General features: G+C 40.2%; 1 protein-coding gene across 3 annotated transcripts in view; it reads right to left on the minus strand.

Annotated features, from left to right (window-relative positions):
* The window catches only part of BBS9 (Bardet-Biedl syndrome 9), a 298,687-nt gene extending 275,626 nt beyond the window's left edge, over positions 1 to 23,061 (minus strand). For 2 of the 3 annotated variants that reach the window (XM_039548173.1, XM_039548172.1), the window contains exons 1-5: positions 22,890 to 23,061; positions 21,653 to 21,773; positions 18,154 to 18,304; positions 16,941 to 17,005; positions 14,396 to 14,509 (exon numbers count right to left, since the gene is read on the minus strand). In XM_039548173.1, coding sequence (XP_039404107.1) covers positions 14,396 to 14,509; positions 16,941 to 17,005; positions 18,154 to 18,304; positions 21,653 to 21,764 — 442 coding nt within the window. In that variant the 5' untranslated portion in view covers positions 21,765 to 21,773; positions 22,890 to 23,061. Of the gene's footprint in view, positions 1 to 14,395; positions 14,510 to 16,940; positions 17,006 to 18,153; positions 18,305 to 21,652; positions 21,774 to 22,889 lie in introns of those variants that run through there. The other variant, XM_039548174.1, reaches the window with a different exon arrangement.
* Between the last annotated feature and the right edge of the window lie 173 nt (positions 23,062 to 23,234).

Raw genomic sequence — 23,234 nt, forward strand, 5'->3', positions numbered from 1 at the left:
ACAGGCTGCCTGATGAGGAGGAGGAAACAAACAAGGTCTTATACAGACAGCTGGAAGTAGCAGCACAGTCACAGGCCCTGGTTCTCATGGAGAACTCCAACCACCTTGACATCTGCTGGAGGAACCACACAGTGAGGCAGAAACAACCCAGGAGGTTCTTGGAAAGCACTGATGATAACTTTCTGACACAGATGGTGAAGGAGCCAACTAGGAAAGGTGTGCAGCTGGACCTTATACTACCTAACATGGAAGGTACGGTTAGAGATGTGAAGGCTGGGGGCAGCCTTGGCTACAGTGACCATGAGATCATGGAGCTTAGTATCCTGTGAAGAAGAAGCATGTCAATGAGTATCATCACAACCCTGGACTTCAGGAGAGCTAATGTTGGCGTCTTCAGTGACCTTCTTGAAAAATCCCATGGGAACGTGCCCTAGAGAGACAAGGGGTCCAAGATAGCTGGTCCAAGCAGCTCTATGGAGAAGGACCTGGGGTGAACAGCAAGATGTCCATGAGCCAGCTGTGTGCCTTTGTGGCCAAAAAGGCCAACAGTATCCTCAGATGCATTAGGAAGAGCATTGCCAGCAGGTTGAGGGAGATGGTCCTGCCCCCCTACTCAGCCCTAGAGAGGCCACATCTGGAGTGATGTGTCCAGTTCTGGGATCCCCACTACAAGAGAGACTTGGAGCTCCTGCAGCAGGCCCAGGGGAGAGCAACAAGGATAACTAAGGGATGGGGTCATCTCTCTCATGAGAACAGGCTGAGGGAGCTGAGCCTATTTAGCCTCAGGAAGATGACCAAGAGGAGGCCTCATCAATGTATATAAGTAAGTATCTGAAGGGAGAGTGTCAAGAGGATGGACCTAGACTCTTCCCAGTGGTTCCAAGCAACAAGATGAGAGGCAATGGGCAGAAACTGATGTACACAGGAAATTCCACCTGAACATGAGGAAAAACTTCTTTACTGTGAGGCTGTGGCTTAGCACTGGAGCAGTCTGCCCAGAGGGATTGTGGAGTATCCTTCTTTGGAGATATTCAAAAGCCATCTGGACACAACCCCAAGTAATACACTCTAGGAACTCTGAGCAGGGTGGGTGGATTAGATGACCTCCAGGGATACCTTCTAACTTACCCCTTCTGTGTGATTATTTACTAATTTTTTGAGCTAAAATATTGTTAAAGATATGTGGTGAAGAATAATCTCCAGAATAATTGCAGTCACATCCAAAGAACTCATTGACAATTATTTATAGCAAAGTCAGATGGTGAGAAGCTTACAACACAAAAGTGGGAATTTACTGTAGAGTATTAGATGAAAGTCCAATATATCTTCAAGAAGTTTCAAATATACCCTAAAAAATTAGAAATAAACAACTTGACTTAATTTGCTAAAAAAAACACCACATAAACACAGCCACTTTTCACATTCAAGTCATTTGTATATATATATCCTAGGCCAGTAACCAACATACAGAAAAGATTAACTCTTACTTTGTGGTAAAATGAGTCACTGAATTACATCAAAAAAAATCATCATCCTACCATTTTCCTTCTTGGCAGTCTCAGAAAAGACATCACAGGTTTAACAAGCAGGAACAGTTTGTTATCCTACATTTTAATACTGTTGGAAGCACACTGTGAACATTCAAATGATGAGGAGTTGGCTGTGAGGGGCTGATCGCTGATGGGGGCCAGGCTGGGCGTCAGTCACAGAGTGCTGAGCAACTGTACTGTGCATTATTTGTTTATCTTGGGTTTTATTTATCTCTTTTTTTTATTGCCATTATCATTATTATCATACTTTATTTCAAATTTTGAACTGTTCTTGTCTCAACTCACAGGTTTTACCTTTTTCTGATTCTCCTCCCCTTTCCACCAGGGTGATGTGGGAGAAAGTGAGTGAGCAGCTGTGTGGTACTTAGGGACTAAGCTACCACAATGATGTAGTAGAGTGATTTTTGATAGGAATGATTTGCACCAAACATAATAACCCAAAATAAAATTAGTATAAAGCATTATAGCATGTACAAGATACATTTCAATCCTCTAGGAAAAGCAGCTAACAAGGGTTTGGTCACCCTCCAAATAAATTCCTATAGGTTAGAGACTTTTTTTGTAATTGAGTAATCATTGATGACCACTAGAAAAATAAACAAAAGCTACATACACACACTTCTGAAAGACCCTTTGAGAAGACAAAATAGACTAAATAGTTAGAAACTAAAACTGCATTCTTTTGGAGGAAATATGGGTCAGCAAACAAATCTTATAGACAAATGCATTCACATGAAATGCTGGAACATTTAAAGGAGAAAGTACATATGTAAATAATAAAGCTGTACATAGGTTTTAAGTAACAGAAAATTCATCATGCCAAACTATTTATTAGACAGGGTAATAACATATACTGCATTTCTAAACTTTAGAGACAGCATCTCTAAACTGAAATAAAACATCTGATGTGATCTCAGGCAATTGACTCACAGGAAACCAGAGAATGGCAGGCAACAGCACTAAGAAGAAGAATCTGGAGATTAGAGTAGGACAATGAATTAAATATGAGTCAACAATATGTCACCAAAAAGACAAAAGACAGATTGGGTCATTATTAATATATATGTGCTATTAAAAACATATGAGGTAATTATTGTTCTGCCTTGGCACTCACTGACTCTTGGCAGGAGCACTGCAGAAGCCATAACCCCCCCACATGTAAGATACAAAACATTTTATACTGCCAGTGCACAGTGACTGCACACTTTTGAGTACCATACTTCAACAAGGGAAATTAGAAAATGTATCATATAGAATTTACCAAAGTTTTGAAAAACAAGTCTTTCACTTACAGACACAACTGCTCCCAAAGTTACATATTTCTGCAATTGGTTTTACTTCACTTAAATTATAGTGCTTTTTTTAAATAAATTGCAGATTAAGAGATTAATCTAGCAATTCATAATTAAGACAAAGTTCTGGCATACTGAAGGCAATGAGAATTTTTATATCAGTTAGGCTGTGATCATTAGGCTACAATCATTACAGTTAAGAAGAGCTGAAGAAGGTAAAAGGAAACGGATGGTAAGAGATTCAGAGAATATTTTCCTTGATTATTTTTCCATTCACATGCTCAATTTAGAGAAGAGGTTCTAACTCCCTTATTAATAGAAAAAAAAAAACCAAAACACTAACAGTTTTCCAAAGTTAAGTGAGAAACCATTTAAAAGTAGTCATCAGCAGATCTCTTCCATGAAAAACTTTCAAAGCCCAAACCTTTCAAAAAATCTGTCCTTATGCAGAACCAATTTAACAGAAAGGCAACAGTTAAATATTCTGTTCCTTAATAGAATTAGCCAATAAATCAAAGTCCAAATTTATACTGCTCCAGTATTTAAATATAGTCATAAGAATCATTTAACCTTACAGCATAAAACTCAGCTGATAATTTTTTTTCTGACTAACACCTAATAAAATTTATTCTTGCAGAATTGTAGAAAAGTTAACCACAGTCTTACTGTACAAACTTCTTACAAAGTTTCCTGTTACAAGGCTGCATGGTTTATGCATATGTTGTATTTCATTATTTTAAAAAATTCCTCCATATAGCACCCTCTTTGTTGTAACACTCAAATTTACTTTGCCTCTAGGCCAGTCCTATAATAAAAGTAAAATGAATTCAAGGCCATTTGATGAGAAAAAGATAGGTTCAAGGTATTTTCACACTTTTTTGCTTGTAACTTTTTCATGTCAAAGCTGTATTTTCTTTCTTCCTTCCCTTTGCTTTTATTGGTACAGTATCCATGAAACAACTTCAAATAAATCAGAACTACTCTGGAAGCCAACTTAAGGCATGAAGGTTTCAGATGAAAAAGTAAATTTCAAAGCCTGTGCTTATTAGGGGAATCCAATACTAAATCATTTATCGACTCATTTGAAGAGTTATAGAAAACCATGATTAATTCACTTATTACTTAACTACTAGATAATGCAAGTGTGTGGAATCACACAAAACAGTAACAGGTGCTTTCACAGTGCAAAACCATTATCTATAAGTAAACACCATTCCAAAATAATTCAGCAGCTAAGAAAGCAAAGTTATTAAACTATGCAGTCTGCCACTAAATAAAACTAGTATTCTATTCAAGAGCAACCCAACAGATTCTGCCCCCCAGTGGCAAGCAATCATTATGCCTTTTCCTGAGTTCTTAAGGCGAAAAAATCTTAAAAATTGAAAAAAAAATTTTTAAATGAGAAAGAAAACTGGAAGTGTTCAGAGTGTTTATACACCTTAATGTTAAACCCACCTTAATGTACCACTTACACCCTGAAGAACAACCACAGAACTCAATCCTCACCTGGGAAAGGGCATCCTCCTACTACAGCATATGATCCTTCACACGCTTCCTAAGCACTTCAGAGAGCAGTTCAGGAAACCTGCACTTCATTCACCAGTCCTCAAAGCAGAGAACTTTACTATTCATTCATTACACGCCGTTGTTTGTTCATATATGAGCTGCTATCCTGCCCAGCATTCAGTCTAATGCACAACTGACCACAGGAAATTTATGTGATAATCTGTAAAGCTGCCTAAGTTTCAAGTAACAGTGGCATTTTTTAAAGCCCTTCTCCACTCTTCACATTACTTCAGCAGAAATTTATTGCATATACTTTCCTCAAACATAAGTCACATCACTCAAGGCAAACAAGGCAAAGAATGAAATTGTGGCCTGATCTGCAAACTTTTTCAAAGAAGTAATAAGGGCACTTTTCTTCCACTATAAAAAAGCATAATACCAGCATTTCTTGTAAGCAGGCTCCACATCAGTAAATCTCTCTTTTTAAGAACAGTCAGGCACAAGAAGTACATTGACTCTTTCTCAAGATATAGAAGGACTTAGGCTAACAGCTGTAAGGTGGCTAAGCCCTAATCCATTCAAAAGAAGACAGTAAAGTAGGAATAAGAGTCATTTTCCAAACTACTGCCTTCTTTCTCAGATTACTCTACAGACAGGAAAACATACCATGCCTAAATACCTTCAATATGGACATGACAAAGTCAAGGCACAGGTCAGAGTTTATTCTGTATGTTGCAGGTACAAAATTAAGGTAACTTCAGCACTAATTATCTAAACATCATGTTAGGAAAAGACAATAAAAATTAATTATGAAGTAATATGAATTTATTTGCACTGAGTCAAAAATTAGTTTTGCTTAATGCCCATTCTCTGCAAATCTTTTACTGTGCCAATATGCAAATTCATTAGATTCTTAAGCAGCTGATAATTATCTCAACTAATCTCTGTGATTATATATCTATAAGGAGTTTTAATATTTTTACATGAAGATGGTTTACTACTATTATTTCATATAACTGATGTCAACAATGGTAAATTGATTAACCAAAATTCTGCACAGGTGAAACAGATCCAATTCATCAGTATTTTAATTAGAACAATTAGGCCTACATGATTTAGGTGTAACCACAAACAAAAAAACATGGGAATGATACAAAATGATGACCAAATTATGTCAATCACAAAATGTAACAATACTGGCTCAAAATCCAATCACTACCTATCTACCAAAAAAAACCCCTTCTCACTGTTTTTCAATTAACATTGTTTTAACATTATAAACACTAAATTATGTATGGAATATTGCTTCATAAGACTTCACTATTTCTATATTAATACCAGATTTACGCCCTAAAAACTGAACTGGAGGCACACTGTGTGATAAAGAATAAGAAAAGGAATTCTTAACTAAAACATTATATCCAATTCACTTACTTCACTCCATTTCTGTCTTTTAACAATGGAAAAATATGCAACTTATTTATCAGAAGCTTTCAATCAGCAGTGAGTTTCAATCAGCAAAAAAATTTCCATCACTTAGGGTTTACCAGCCAAGTACAATAATTCTTAATTATTTATGGGGACAAACTTTTAGAAGAGCATGTTGTTATAGGACAAGCGGCAAAGGTTTAAATGAAAAAGGGTTGATTTAGATTAGACATAAAGAACTTTTTAACAAGGAGGTTGGTAAAACACTGGAACAGGTTGTGCACTGAGGTGGTGGATGCACCATCCCTGGAAATATTCAGGGTCAGACTGCACAGGTCTCAGAGCAACCTGGTCTAGTTGACGATGTCACTGCTCATCCCAGGGACCCACTAGATCAGGTTGCTCAGGAGCCCATCCAACCTGGCCTTGAAAAATCCCAGGGATGGGACACCTCTCTTCTTTTAGTACAAAACCATTCCCCTTTTCCCCATTGCTATTTGCCCTTGTAAAAAGTCACACTCCCTCTTCTCTGTAAGCCCCCTTTAAATACTGCAAGGCCACAAGGTCTCCCTAGAGCCTTCTCTTCCTCAGGCTGAAAAATCCCAGCTGTCTCAGCCTGTCTTTGGAGGAGAGATATTCCATCCCTCTGACTGTTTCTGTGGACCTTTCTGGACCTGCTCTAACAGGTCCAGGTCTTTCCCGTGATGAGGACTCCAGAACTGTATGCAGCACTGCAGGTGGGGTCTCAATCACCTCCCTCACTCTCCTGGTCACACTGCTTTTGATGCAGCCCAGGACATGCTTGGCCTTCCAGGCTGTGAAGACTAAGGCAAAAAACTTATTGAGTACCTCAGTCTTCTCCATATATGTTGTTACCAGTTCTCCTTTGTCATTTATTGGGGGGTACACCATCCTTGGCCTTTCTTTTCTGACCTTTATACTTACAGAATAGCTTTTTGTTATTTTTAACATCCCTCGCCAGGTCCTGTTCCATCACTGCTTTGACTTTCTTGATCCCATTCCTACACCATCTAAATGATATCCCTGTACTCTCCCCAGGTCACCTGTCTTCTGTTTCCACTGGCTGTGCATCTCTTTCTTACTTCTCAGTTTGAGGACCAGATCCTTGCTCATCCACATCCATGTCTGCCCTGCCTTGCTTGATTTCTTACACACTGGGATGGAGAGCTTTCCACTCTAAGAAAAGTGTCCTTAAAGCACTGACAGCTCTGGTCAGCTGCTTTGCCCCTAAGGACAGTTTTCCAGGGCATCTCATTCACCGACTCCTTAGACATCTTGAAGTTCACTCTTCCAAAGCTGAGGGTCCTGACTTTGCTTCTTGCCAAGACCATGCTCCTTGAGAGCACAAACTCAACCAGGGCGGGGTCACCACAGCCCAGGCTGCCTCCAAATTTAACCTCTCTAATGACCTCATCATCTAAAATTATGAGCTTGAGCCAAATACCAGGTCATTGGTATTTGACTCATAAAGACTCAGAACAACATACTACAGATGTGAAAACAGAAAATACTTTCCAAGATACTGTAAACTATCAGCAAACATCATTTCATATAACGACAGTTGAATTCTTAGCCCAGCAGTCTCTGGTGGTGTAATTGCATGATGCCATAATAGTATAACCTGACCTTATAAAACTCACGTGATGAATGGGTTTATATAAAGTAAAATTTTTGTACAGCTGAGTCCTCATCATAAGTCAGGGTGCAACATAAATCATAAAGATATATGCTTTTACACCTTCATTTTCTTTAAAAAAAAAGGCAGTTTAAGGTAGAGTACCCTGAAGGTTTTTAAATTTTATGTCTGAAGTAAAACATGAAGTTTACAATCTGTTCATTATTTAAGGGTTGTGACATTTTGTGGCTAGGTTAAGAGTTTACTTGGTTGAAAACCAGGGTTCAGCACTACTGACTCATGGTTTTATCATTAATCATCCTTTCTAAAATGACCCATATGCTAGAATTGGAGCACTGGATGACAAACTCAACTTATAGCTCTAAGACCAGGAGGAAGAGTTCAGAAACAAGAAAAGGAGACATGCATTCTAAACAACAAAGGCAGTGTCTTCAAGTTAAGTTCAACCTTTGAAAGTCTGAGCTAACAATACTGATTTTTTTAAATATAGAAGCAACAGCTGATCTTCCTATGTCCCTTCTTGATAGTTCGTTGTTTTCATTTTAGCACCAGTGTTCAGAGACAGCCAGGAACAAACATACAGCTAAAGCAGCAAAGAAATGTAAAGATCTGCATTATAATCCTTTGCCACAGATTTTTAAAGTTGTAGGTCCCAGCTAACCCTGCCTACACTATGCTTGACGTCTATATTTTCATCTTTGTAGGTGTTTCCCATTTACTATTTTGAAACATTTCCATTAGCTTTGTTTAGAATTCTAGCTAAACTTATAAGGGATTTCATATTTATTTCTCACACCTCTGGGCTTTTAACATTTCTGCTGAAAATAAGATTCAAGTTCATTTCACCTTTTTGCTAAAGTTCTACAACCAACAGAATACATTTTGTTTCAATCAATAAAAGACTTTTAGCTATAGAGGTTTTCAGAAAGTGCTTTTGTGTTTTCTACACCTCAGTAAATGTTGCAGTAAATACACCTGTAGAATCAGTTCAAGGATAAATGCAGATATAGAAATGCTGACTGGTAAGTGTTGTAAGAGGACCATCTAGTGGTGACAACCACAAGTCACACTGCTATTTTTAAGAAAAATGTACACTGTTAATCTATGCAAGCCACTGGTCAACTTCTCAGTCTTTGGGTTTTCTATTCCACAGCTTTGATAGTTTCTTTAATTTAGGTTTCAACTTTCTATTATGAGAATAAATGAGGCTGTTGATTTTCTTCATCTGTTCCTGTTATGAGAACATCTTTGTCAATTCTTCCATATGTGAAAATTGCTCATAGATCAAATAATTAATCTGAAGACACTAGCAAGAATGAAATTTAGCAACTAGGCTACCAAATAGGTTTCTTTACTTCACAATACTCCCAACAGAGAAATAACTAATAGCTTTTTTCTTAATACAAGAGACAAAAAAATCAACAGTTGAGAAGTGACAGTTGTACTTTGTATGTTTTACATCTCCATCACATTTCAGCCAAAGAGATGTGCTGTCTAATAGACCAAAACATTACAAGGGTCTAAGCTTGCCATAAACTAGCAGGGACAGAACAGCAAAAACTTACATTGAAGAAAGCTGAATGAGAATGAAATACACATCTAGTGGTATTTGTTTCTATACTTCAATACATGAAACAACTCCAAAGACATTAAAATCATCAAATCATAGAATGGTTTGGGTTGGAAGGGTTCTTACAGGTTATCTAGTCCAAACTGCCCCCTGCAATGAGGGACATCTTCTAGATCAGGTTGAACAAAACTCCATCCAATCTGACCTTGAGTGTTTTACCACCCTCGTAAAAAAACTTCCTCCTTATACCTCATCTAAATTGTCCCTCTTTTAGTATAAAAACATCCCCCTTTGTTCTATCACAACAGTCCCCACTAAAACATTTGTCCTCAGCTTTCCTGTAAGCCCCCTTTAAGTACCTAAAGACCATACTAAGGTCTCCCTGAATCCTTCTTCTTCTCCAGGCTGAACAACTCCAACTCTCTTGGCCTGTCTTCGTAGGAGGTACTCCAGCCCTCTGATCATCTTCATGGCCCTCCTCTGGACCTGCTCTAACAGGTCCAGGTCTTTTCCGTGATGAGGACTCCAGAACTGTATGCAGCACTGCAGGTGGGGTCTCACAAGGGAGAAAATCACCTCCCTCACTCTCCTGGTCACACTGCTTTTGATGCAGCCCAGGACATGCTTGGCCTTCCAGGCTGTGAGCACAAACTATTGCACCACATCCAGCTTTTCATCCATAAGAACACCCAAGTTCTTCTCTGTAGGACTGCTCTTAATTAATTCATCTCCCTGTCTGTACTCATGTCTGAGATTGCCCAGACCCAGGTGCAGCACCTTGCATTCGGACTTGTTGAACCTTGTCAGTTTCCCATGGGCCCACTTCTCAAGCTTGTCCAGGTCCCTCTGGATGGCATCCTGTCCTTCAGGTGTGTCAATCCCACCACACAGCCTGGTGTCATCTGCAAACTTGCTGAGGGTGCACTCTATCCCACTGCCTAGATCACTGATGAAAAAATTAAAGAGCACTGGTCCTGCTACGGATGCCCAAGGAATAACATTTGTCATTCTATACTTCTGTAGGATGGTGAAGGGCCTGGAGGGGAAACCTTTTAAGGAGCAGCTGAGGGCACTAGATTGGTTCAGCCTGGAGAAGAGGAAACTGAGAGGGGATATCACTGTGGTCTTCAGCATCCTCCTGAGGGGAAGTAGAGGGGCAGGTACTGGTCTTTCACTCTTGTGACCAGTGACAGGACTTGAGAAAATGACAAGAAGCTGAGTCAGGGGAGGTTAAGGTTAGATATCAGGAAAAATCTTTTCACACAGAAGGTGGTTGAGCAGGTGCTCCACGGAAGTGGTCGCAGCACCAAGTCTGTCTGAGTTCAAGAAGCACATTCTGCACAGGGCCAGGAGTTGGACTAGATGATCCTGATGGATCCCTTCCAACTCAGCATTTTCTATGATTCTCTGGATGCAACCATCCAACCAATTCATCAACCAGTGAACAGCCCACTCCTGAAAACCATCTCTCTCCAATTTAGAGAGAAGGATGTTGTAGGGGAGTGTGTCAAAGGCTCTACAGAAATCCAGATAGATGACATCCATAATCCTTACCTTGACCACTGATGTAGTTACTCCATGGCACTCTACCACTAGGCCACTAGGTTGATCAGCCAGGACTTGCCCTCAGTGAAGCCGTGCTGGCTATCTTGAGTCATATCCCTGTCCTCCATGTGCCTTAGCATAGCTTCTAGGAAGTTCTATTCTATGATCTTTCCAGGCCCAGATTTGAGGCTGACAAGTTGCTACTTCCTGGGATGCTCCTTTCCAGCCCTTCTAAAATGCATTAAATGTTTCCCTTTTTCCAGTAACTCTGGACTTCACCTGCTGCCATGACTTTTCAAGAACCATGGAGTGTAGCTTGGCAACTACATCAGATGATTCCTTCAGGACTCTGGGATGCCTCTCAGTCAGGTCCCACAGATTTATGTATGTTCAGGTTCCTCAGGTGGTCATGAACCCAATCTTTTCTTGCAGTGGGAAAGACTTTGCTCCCCCAGTCCCCATCCTGCTCTCTACCACTTGAGAGTGTGGGAAGACAGATTGCAAGTGATGACTGAGGAAAAAAATTTAGTATCTCAGCCTTCTACTCGTCCATTGTTACCAGTTTGCCAGTGTTGCTTCCTTTGACCTACCTTTTCTGGTTAACCTACCTGTAGAAGCCCTTCTTGTTTTTTGCACCCCTCGCCAAGTCCATCTCCAGCTGTACCTTTGCTCTTCTGACCCCATCCCTACTCAACCAGACAGCATCCCTATATTCTTCCCAGACCACCTCTCCCTGCCCCCACTGGCTGTGCATTTCCTTCTTGCCCTTTAGTTTGACCAGCAGGTCTCAACTCAGACTTGCCAATCTCTTGCCTTCCTTTCCCAATTTCTTGTACCTGGGGATCCTGAGCTCTTGCACTCTATGGAAGACATCCTTGAAGATCTGTCATTTTCTGACTCCTTGTCCCTGAAGGCAGTTTCACAAGGGGTCCAACTGACTTCAAGGACTTCAAGGTCCAACCTTGAAGAGTGGGAAGTTTGCTTTCCTAAAGTTCAGGGTCCTGACTTTACTTTTCACCTGTCCCATACCCCTCAGGACTGCAAACTCAATCTTTTTTTTTTTTTTTTGGTCAATGTTAAATCATATGGCTGAGTAGAATGCCCTGCTTTACCAGTGAAGGTAAAGGATTAAGAGCTCCATAAAAAGAAAAAAAGCATAACCTTCAGCAAGAGAAATCCGAGCAAGACTGCGGAACTTCATAGATCAAGTTCTCTGTGTCAACTCCTACAGCCTTCTTTACTTACTCAAATGAAAAATTATGTTCCTGGGGGACTGACATTCACCCTCCTCCCCAACACTCCCATGGTATGCTTTCCCTGAATGCATGCTTTTCTCCTTCTGTTCAACTGCCATTCTCCTGTGTCTGCTTCAGTAGTTCTGTGAACATGACCTGTGAAGTGTCTCTTTCACCCTCACATTGTTTCAAACATGCTTGAGTATAGCAGTAAGACACATACTAGTCACAGTAGTAACAGATGGCAATAAATGCAAAAACTCTCCCTGTATTTTTTTATTCTACTTCCGGAGTGTGGTACAGAAGTTAGACTGTTAGCAAAGCAAGTTCATAGCTGCAGGCTTACAGCACCACCATAAATTAACCTCTACTGAAGATGAGAAACACTGTTAGCAGATGCCTGAAAAGAATTCCAGAGAAGCCTGTGGAAGGCTGATAGTAAAAAAAAATGTTTATTTATTTACAGACTCTCAATGGCACACCAGAACACCTGCCAAACACAGATACACATAGATAGCATGGCAGGCTAGACCAGGACAGGCATTTGTTTACTAAAATTAACAGCACTTGATAGACCTCCTTTCTGGTTCACTCTGGCTGGTCTTGCAAGATGGAAATAAAAACACAATACTGTCCTTTATAAGCCTCAAGGAGAGAGAAAGATATTAAAGATGATACTTAAAAGAACTAAAATCGATATACTACAAAAGGCTTAGGGCAAGATTAAAAGCATATCCTTGATAAGAAATCTAATCAGATAGTCCAGGAAAGCCACATAAAAAGAACATTCAGTCCAGGAAATCTACCAACAAAAGAATATTCCTTCATTTCCCAAAAAGAACTTTCCTCAGTGTTCATTTGGCCAATTTCTCTGATGCTTCAACACATGCCTTACTAGCCTCCTATTAGGTACCTGAACACTCACTATAATTTTCCTAGATTTAGGTCTTAAACAGAAAGCAACTTGATTTTACAATATGAATGTGTATTATTCATTACATAATATAAATCTCTGCCTCCTTTGCTTATTTATGATTTGAGATCACTCTTTGTCCAACAGCAATAAACACACCTATGTGAACTGGAACATGGTGAAGAAAAAAGGAAAAGGAAATTAGCGTGACATGCTAACATAGAAAACTCAGAAAAGTTTACAGAACTTACCAGAGTTCCTTCTGCTGTTCTTGCTGCTTTGTCAGGATTGGCCCTCATTTTGACCATCCTAGGCGTTGAAAAGTGTTTGGCCAGGCAAGGCCAAACTTGAGTTGTGTCAGACCTTGCTGAGTAGGTTCTAGGGTAAACATTACCTCCTGTGTCCCTAGCTTGCAAAGACACCTTCTTCATTAGATTATTTGCATCCACCACAGCTCATGAGACAGGTCTGGCATCAAGACTGAGCTGGCAGTCAGACCTCTACTTAGACCTCCATGGTAAACAAACGTGCATGTCAAAAATCCAGAGAATTTCTTCTGCAGAACTGCATGGTGGTACATGTTGACTTGTGTTATTCTTTCTGAACCATTCCAGACACTCACAACACCTAGTTTACAATCCCCTATACATTTGTTCCTGCAACGCCACTGTAAAGTGTCAGAGAACATTATTCCCTCTTCTCAGATTTAAGAACCTCTGTATCATCTTTCCGCTTTTAACAGGCCATACCATATACACTCACTCCTCAAGATGCTCATGGCATTTATACCTTCTCACTCACATGAGTTGACCATTTTCCCCAAGGCAGTTGTAAGAAATTAGTAGGTGAAAATCTCTTCAATCAGTTAGGATTTTGGTCAGCTGAATTTAAGCCCAGGGACAAGCCTGAATTTAGGGTAAGGCATTGCAGCAATATTACTGGAAGGTTATTACAGGCCCAGAACTGAGGAACTGCCTGTATATATTTGCCATCTTGATGCAGGAGACTTTCTGCCTTGGAAAGTGACTATCACTGCCAACAGTTTAGTGACACTACTTTTTTTGATGACTGCCACCCCCAATATTTTTGGGCAATCTCTACTTCTGAACAGAAAGATATATTATGCAAAGCCAATCTAAATGCTTCCACATGGGAACACAAAAAACGTTCACAAAGTCAAAAAAGACTGTTATCTATTAAACTCATTCAAATCTACAGACACACCATAAATACTATTGTCCACTGTTATTTTTTTCCAATCAAAGTTTAAGTATTTTTTTTAGAAGTCTGAATTACACATATTTCAAGACATTTTATGCTTTAGGTTCAGCAAAAGATGTTAACTTTTTAACTTGTCCAGGATAAGCAAGTGCAGAAAAGTAAAACAGAATTAAAGCATAGAAGAAAACAATTATTTTTAGATATTAAAGTACTTTACAAGGGAAGAGCCAGGAATTTTGTCATGTTTTTTAAAATCAATGTTTTCCTTGTAGATTCATATCCAGTTCAAAATGTGAGAAAATAACTACTCTGCATTTAATATTCTTTGCTCATTTGAACTTGAGTTATTTTCAATATGTATCAGATAAAAAGTACCATCACGCATAGAAAGATGTTTTCCTCTAGACAGCAGCATCATGCTGCCTTTCAAAATTCTGTTAAACAACTAATTATAAAGAATATACAACAAGGAGCTTACCTTTTACACCACCAAATGGACCATAAGTCATATTACAAGCAGTTCTCTGAAGATTGTGCTCATACATCAGTTTAATCTGATACTGGTTCCCATGCTCCACATTCCCCTGAGTTCCTACAAAAAAAACCAAAGGGTAAGTATTTATTAATTTGATCCACACACTGTGGAAGAAGTAAAGGGGTGTGAGTGTAAACAATCTGAAAAAAATGTAACTTAATTTCTAGTGACTTTTGGGATATGTAGGCTCACACTGCTGCTTTCTGAAAAAAAAAACCACCAAGCTACAAAATTCCTAAAGGCCAGAACCAGAAATAAGGTCTCATTATACTATACATACTATAAAGACCTCGCAAGAGGCTGAGATTTTATTATTTAAACGTATTTTTCATGTTGGACGCACCTCTAAGATCAGAAAAAAAGCCTGCTCAAAGGGGAATTCTTATGATTCTCTAGCTATCTGGTAAATATACTTTATCCAACAGCCAGCCTCAGCCGCAATAGTCTTTGCCAAAAATTAAGCTGTAGCTGGTCATTAGCTACAATTTGACAAAGCTATGTTTAGGGTACACCTATCACTTGCCTTTACTTTGCCTGAAATTGAATGCAGTGGTCAGCAATGCAAAGATAAAAGACAAACATATGGTAGCAAAAATATTTTTGTGATATACATCACATTCTCTGAAAATGTCTGCATGAATTTTAACTTCCTGTTTCCTTCAGGGAATGAGCAGAAATTAAAAGTCTTTCTAAATAAACTAAAGTTCCTCTTTCAAGAATCAAGTTCTTCCTGAACACCATGGAGAAAGTAAACTTCATTGCATAAAGTAATACTTAAGGACTAATATTAGCAAGGAAAAAAAATAAACCAAAACTTTTGAGAACAGTCACACACATCAGCTGAGAAAAAGGTGTTTTGTGCTAAATCCTACCACAGCTTTAATTATACAAAGATTATTCCAACAACAACTTAAGCAATATTCTATGAAAGACTTGTAGCTTATGCTAACCTTTTAGGCAATTTCTCCAATCAAATCAAACATAGTTTTTAAGCAATTACACCTAAAGCAGGCCCACATTAGGGAAAAGACTGGAATAGACATGAGGGGAAAGGCCCTGGCTGACTAGTAACCAGATAATCAGCAACACTTTGGGATAAACAAGTTAGAAAGTAGCCAGTCTGTGTACAATGACTGTAATACAATACCAAGGCCATACTTGAGTCAGCCCTGAAGGTGCTTTTATTTGTCAGAGAAGCAGGATAGTGATTTTATTATGAATAACAGATATGGTAACATGTACAAAGCAAGTAAAGATTCCACTTTAAGAAAGCGTAATTTTCCTTAAAAGCACAAAGAAATAATGATAGTTATTTCTCAAAGGAGCTTGTTTGAGAGTACCCACTCAGATCACAGAAATTACCATTAAAGTATAAATGTTTACAGATTAGTATGAAAAGTCTATTAAGGCGTTGCAAAATATTACTTTTATTATTACTTAGCTGCTTAAGCCATGTAGACCAAACAGCATATTATAACTACTAAAGACTTCTAGACTTACTGGGTGCTGCTAATGCAAATTTTAAAATAAATTGTTTTAATAAAAATTGTACTGGTAGGCTGCAGTCCTAAGGCTTAAACACTATTACAGCAAATGGAAACCATGAAGACTGCAGTACTTCTCAAAGAATCCCTCCTCAGCAAAGATCACTTTCACAGGTGTTTCCAGATAGGCAAAGAGAATCTAAAAAGAGAGCACATTTTTGTAATCTTATCTGACGACAAGGCTGTAAATAGGAAGCAAGCTGCTCCTAGAAGAAAAGCATGCTCTTGTAACAAAAGGAACCACAGAGTGTGTCCCTGCATGGAGAAAATTAACAATGCCATGTTGTCTATTGAATTTTGAAGATGGGTGTACCATTAATAGACTGTTAAATCTGTGCTTTGCCCGCAGCATACGGAAGAAAAAAATCAGTGCATAGAATATGTATTTCGCATCTTGGCTCTTCACATACACAGAGAATACATCATATAGAATTTCCAGCCAAAGGAAGTAGAAGAAAGCAGATTTAAGAGAAAACATCGTGGTTTCACCTTCTTACCAGTATTAACCTCCTGTCTTCTCATGGGCTATCTTACCAATGTTCTGGCTTTCTAAAAAATTATCTGGACTTCTGAGTTCAGAAAGAATTGTAATTGTTTCTTTTTAAAGAGCTAAGCAGGTTGGCATTATACAACCATTTGTTCATTAGCATTTTGAACAATAACACCAATTCATAAAACCATAATGAGAACTAATTGCTCACAATCACTGCTAACCACAGACCATCACAGACATCACAGCATCTCAGGCATGGAGCAGACCAGCAAACCTCTGCTAAACCTAATTACAAATGTTTCCTCTTCATACACAGGCTTGAGTGAAAGAACATGACTGCAGATCTTCAGAGATGATGAGCAAACACTGTATATACCAAGTTTAACATTAACCTAATCCAAACTTTAGTATACACTTAAAATCACTGGAAAGCTTGGATCTGTAAACTAACCTGAAACAGCATACACACAGAGTTTTCGGCAATGCAACACAGCTAGATGAAGTCCTTCAGTACCACTGTAAAGAAGGGTGTAAAAAACATTATTTTCAGATAAATTCAAGTAAAATTCATACAGGATAAAATTCAAGTAACATGTTGAAATTGCTGTCACATGTGAGCCAAATGCAGAGGTTTGGGTGTTAGATATTAGCATAAAAACTCAGAAGTACTGATCTTCCTAAATTCATGCTTAAGTGTTTAGAGTTAATTTCAAAATCAAAATTAATCCTTTATGAACATTTTTTCAGATTCCAATATGAAGAGCAACCCAGATATTTTCCCAGTTTAGTCTGAACCTCATTTGAAACAAGGTGCTGTTAATCCTTCTTGGAGGGATGATATGAGGATCATCCCTCCAAACAAGCATATTCAGCAATCACAGACACTACCTTTTTTTTAATTCACATTTGTATGAGCTGCATGGAACCTTCAAACCCTCACATTCTTCTTCCCCCAAACCCAAGTAGCATTTCCAGCACAGAAAGTATTTGTGCTGCAACCATAGAAAATGTTTTAGCTCATTTCACACAGTAAGGCATTATCATTCTTGCACAGGGTCACTCTGGGAGTACTTGACCCTTTGGTCTCAGAGCCCTAATCTTTCCCATAGTTAGTACTTCCATTTTTTAAATAAAGTTCATGCTTCAGTATTAGAAGTTAATTTCAAAATTAAAATTAATCCTTTAAGAATTAATTTCTAAAATAAAGTTCTCCTAAGTAGATTCTCTTACAGCCAATTAACTATAAGGTGTTTTCCTCAGAGTCACAGTATCTCTACCTGGCCACTTATTTCCACTAAATTCATTGGAATTAAGGATCTTCTATCCTCTATCAAACAGGAAACAAATGGCCAGTATTACATCTTAGATCATAACAAGTTAGCCACGTACTCTTAACACCTTACAAGATAACTTTCAATGTATAGTTTTTCCTGTTCTACATACTTCTAAAAAATTGCATGTGGGAGATTATCCTCTATATAGACCTTAAGTGAAAATTCTCTCATATCAAGATGAATCAAGCAGCAGATAAATGCATATTATTGGATTCATAGATGTGATTAATAGTTGTCCATCTAGAAACTGAAAACTCACCCTCCAAAACAAAGGAAGGAAATCACATCTAAGACTTAAATAAACAGCACCATAACCTGCCATTTACTTACGAAACAAATTTTCCTACTTCCACCTGCAATATTGGTTCTCGCAACTGCACTTCCAAGAGTAGGTCTTCGGGTTGTACTTCGTCTCCAGGTTTCACAGGATGTGGATTAAAGATTCGGAGATATCCCTTATAACTGCCCACAATAACTTTATCTAAAAAACAAACAAACAAAAACAACATGTAGGATACTACACAGTACAATAGTACATGTGGAATTCAATTTGCTGCAGAGTGCTTCAAATAATACCCTAAAAAGAAAGAATAGGTTGACGTGATTCAATTAATGTTCATTATGCTCTGTCTTCTAAATTGCTAAAGTTTAACTTTAGCAATTGCATTTTTTGCAGATACATGAATATCTGTCAGCACCAGTGATGGTAGCAATAGGATTGAGTGTTTATGGGTAAGAATCAGGGAGAAGGCCAATGAGGCAGGTATCATGGTGGGAGTCTGTTACAGACCACCCAAAAAGGACAAAGAGGCAATGAATATTCTATAAGCAGCTTGAAGAAGTCTCACAATCACCAGCCCTTGCTCTTGTGGAGGACTTCAACTTACCAGATGTCTGCTGAAAATATAACAGAGCAGAGAGGAACTGTCTAGGAGATTCTTGGAGTGTACGAAAGATAACTGCCTGACACAACTGGTGAAGGAGCCAGCTAGGGAAGGTGCCCCACTGGATTTGTTGTTTGTGAACAGAGAAGGATTTGTAGGTTATATGATGGTTGGAGGCGGTAGTGGGCACAGCAATCACAAAATTTTATTTTCAATTCTTAGAGAAGGAAGGAAGGGGGACAGCAGAAGGGCTGTCATAGGCTTCCTGAGGGCATATTTTCACCCATTCAGGAGATTGGCTGACAGAGTCCCTTAGAAAGCAGTCCTCCAGGGCAAAGGGGCCCAGGAAGGCTGAACATTTGTAACAAAGGAAATCTTAAAAGGTACAGGACCAGGCCATCCCCACGTGCCAAAAGACAAGTTTGCAGGGAAGAACACCATCCTGCCTGAACAGAGCTTTGGCTGGAACTCAGGAAAAAGAGGAGATATGACCTCTGGAAGAAGGGGCAGCTGAATCAGGGGGCTGCAAGGATGTTGCGAGGTTATGCAGGAAGAAAATTAGAAGGGGCAAAACCCAACTAGAACTTAGTCTAGCTACTGCCATAGAAGACAATAAAAACGTTTCTATCAATACATCAGCAACAGAAGGAAGACCCAGGAGAATCTCCATTCTTATGGGACATGGGGGGAAACATAGCGATAAAGGATAAGGAAAAGGCTGAGGTACTTAGTGTTGCCTTTGGCTTAGTCTTCAACAGAACAACAGTAGTTCTCTGGGTACCCAGCTTCCTGAGCTGGAAAACAGGAACAGGGAGCAGAATGAGGTTCCCATAATGCAAGGGGAAATGGGCAACATACTGCTACACCACTTAGACACAAACACAAGTCTATGGGGCAAGATGGGATCCACCCAGGAACACTGAGAGAGTTAGTGGAAGTGCTCACCAAGCTACTCCCTGTTATTTATCGTCAGTCCTGACTCACCAGGGAGCTCCCAGTTGACTGGAAGTTAGCAAATGTGATGCCCATCTACAAGAAGGGTCAGAAGGAGGATCTGGAGAACTACAGGCCAGTCAGCCTGACCTCAGTGCCAGGAAAGTCATGGAGCATATCATCTTGAGTGCCATCATGCAACTTGTATGCATGGGATACAGGGTATCGGACCCAGCCAGTAGGGGTTTATGAAGGGCAGGTTCTGTTTGGCCAACTTATCTCCTTCTGTGACAAAGTGACCAGCTTAGTGGACAGGGGACATATTGTGGATGTTGTTTACCTAGACTTCAGTAAACCTTTGACAGCATTTCCCACAGCATTTGCCTGGAGAAACTGGGTGGTCATGGCTTGGACATGTGCATTGTTCACTGGACAAAATTTGGGTGGGTGGCTGAGCCCAGAGAGTGGTGGTGAACTGACTTACACCCAGATGGCGACTGGTCACAAGTGACATTCCCCAGAGCTCAGTACTGGGGCCAGTCCTGTTTATTGTCTTTATCAATGACCTGGATGAGGGGATCCAGTGCACCCTCAGTAAGTTTGCTGACGACACGAAGTTGGGTGGGATGGTTGATCTGCTAGAGGGTCAGATGGCTCTGTAGCAGGATCTGGACAGGCTGGAGCAATGGGTCAAGGCCAATCATATGAGGTCCAACAAGGCCAAGTGCCAGATCATTCACTTCAGTCACAACAACCCCATGCAACACAACAGGCTTGGGGAACAGTTGCAGGAAAGCTGCCCAACAGAACAGTACCTGCGGTGACGGCCGACAGCAGCTGGAAAATGAGCCAGCATGTGCCCAGGCAGCCAAGAAGGCCAATGGCATCCTGGCCTGTATCAGAATGTGTGTGGCCAGAGAAGTATTGCCCCCCTGTATTCAGCACTGGTGAGATTGCACCTCAAATACTGTATTCAGTTTGGGGCCCCTCGCTACAAGAAAGTCATGGAGGTGGTGGAGCATGGCCAGAGAAGGGCAACAAAGCCAGCGAAGGGCTTAGACGTGCACCAGGGGATGTAAAACCTAGATGGGATACTAGGAAAAATTTCACCAAAAGGATTGTGAAGCATTGGAAGAGACTGCCATGGGAACTGTTTGAATCACCATCCCTGGTGGTATTTAAAAGACGTGTAGACGTGGTGCTCAAGGACATGGTTTAGTAGTGAACACAGAGTGTTAGCTGTCGGACTCAATCATCTTAAAGGTCTTTTCCAATCTAAATGACTCTAATGAATTTCTACTGAAAAAGGCTGTACACCAAATCAGTAACAGCTCAACTTTATTCAAATTGTCCTGAAAAGGGAGAGTCTTACATTAAAATAATTTTCGAAGAGTATGGCAGGAATGAAATCAAACTCAAGTACCTCTACTGGGCAAAAACAAAGTTCCAAGGTGAGCATGATATCATAAAGATCCCAATAATTTATTAATTTTTAAAAAATACACACACAAAAACTCTCCCTGACAGCAAAGATCATTTCACATTATTAATGACTACACAGAAAAGCAGGGTTTACTCAAGCAGCGTCACTTATTTCAATCGTCACTTATTTTGCAGACCAAAAGGGCTGTTCATTTGTTTTTCTAAATTCTTAACTTTTTAGCTCTCACCTTCCTTTTTTTTCTCCCCTTAGGTTATTATAAGTCACAATGTGTTTGCTCCCATGACTAACTGAAAATTCTTTATTTTAAAGATATCTACCATTGAGGGAATAAGACATAAGAAAAGTTACTAGAGAACACAAGCAAGAATTAACATGTTGAGCAACATACAAATATAAAAAGACAGAGAGCACTGAATTTGTCTTCTTAAGCCTACAAGGACACATTAAAGATAGCAGACCTAAAACTAACCAGCCAACTAGCCTGGCTAACAAGCTTTCAGCATGCATAGGTCAAAGCAAACTTACAGCAGTGTGGCTTAAAAGCCAGCAATTTCAAGTCTGAATTTACCTTGTCCACTGCCACTATTATCAACATCAGCAACACATAGACAGCCTTGGTCAAATTCTTCCTTTTCTCCAAGTATGGTGGACCACCAGTCTCTAGCTTTAAACAAGGACATTCTTCTTTACTGAAAAGGAAACAAACTACTGTTAAAGCTTATACTAATACATGCAACTGTTTATACAAAAAACTTCTTCTTTGTCAGCAACAGCTTTCCTTAAGTATATTACACCTCTTGGTTTCATACTGCACTAGTGTGAGCTAAATAAATGCTAATTCCAGGTGTCTTGAGTTTCTGATTATATAGTTCAGAAAACACTCTCAGAAATCTTAATGTCATTAGTTAAATTATTTGTGATAGACACTGCTAGTTATATGAAGAAATGCAACAAAATAACAGACTTTTAAGAACTGTTAAATGCCTTCTGTTACAAGCACCAAGTAATAAAAAGTTTTCAAAGTCACAGAACTGAGGTCTCTTCTCTCTTACCGAGTACCAGGAAAAAAAAAAAAAAAGAGTTCTGATGCAAGTCTTCTGCAAGAGAAATTCTTTTTAGACGAGTAAATGGAGGCATAACCAGACGACATCAAAACCTCCACCACGTAATCGCCTTGAAGATGCCCCAGTGACACGACTAAAGAACTCGGTCATACAGGGCACAAATCAGCTTTTCTGCTCCCTACCTGATGTTATTTTAAGAAGGGAGGAGGGAAGGAGCGAGGAGGAGACTAATCCCTTTGCAGGCGGCTTGACAATAACATTATCCTAGTTCAAAACTCACAGCTCCATACCTATGAACCCGGACACACTGGATCCCACAGCTCGCACAGGAGGCATGGGGCTGCCAGGCACCGGCAGCTCCAGCGGGAAGAAGGGAAAAAGACGGGATTGGGAACAAACGCAGCCTGCAAGCCCGGGCCTTTCCTCTTTAAAGGAAACCAAGTCCGGCAAACAAAAACACTTATTTTCCACCTTTTTTCCCGTCGCTATGCCCGCTAGGCAACCTGCCGCCACCGAGTGCGGGCTGGCACAACCCTCCACACACACCCCCTCACTCCCTCCTGCCCTCTCAGAGTCCCTGAGCAGCACCCACAGCGCCTACACAGAGCCACGGATAGGGACACGGACGGACGAACGGACAGACACACACACACACACACACACACACACACACACACACACACACACACAGAGATACACACATCCCCGTGGAGCGGGAGAAGGAGCCCGGCGGGGGCTTACTTGGGCGGGAGGCGACAGCTCCCTGGCACGGTGCAGTCCCGAGCCGCCCCCGGAGCGGCAGCCCCGCTTCCTCACAGGAGCTCCTCACTCAGGCGCGGCCCGAGGCGAGGCACAGAGTGCAGGGCTACACGCGCATTCCCACCGCCGCCGCCATCTCCAGCATCCTCCTCTCCCCGCCGCCGGCACCAATCTCATACCCCCCCGCGCCCCGCCCAGGATGGAGCTTGGGAAATGTAGTTTGGGAAGCGGCGCCATGGGCCGTTGGGTTCTTTCATTTCGTCCTGTACGGAGGGGAAGGGCAAAGCAGAGAAGCATTCCTTTTGTATTTTCTGAGAGGAGGAAAAG

Source organism: Corvus cornix, chromosome 2, assembly GCF_000738735.6.
Source record: "Corvus cornix cornix isolate S_Up_H32 chromosome 2, ASM73873v5, whole genome shotgun sequence".
In the NCBI taxonomy this organism is placed as follows: Eukaryota; Metazoa; Chordata; class Aves; order Passeriformes; family Corvidae; genus Corvus; species Corvus cornix.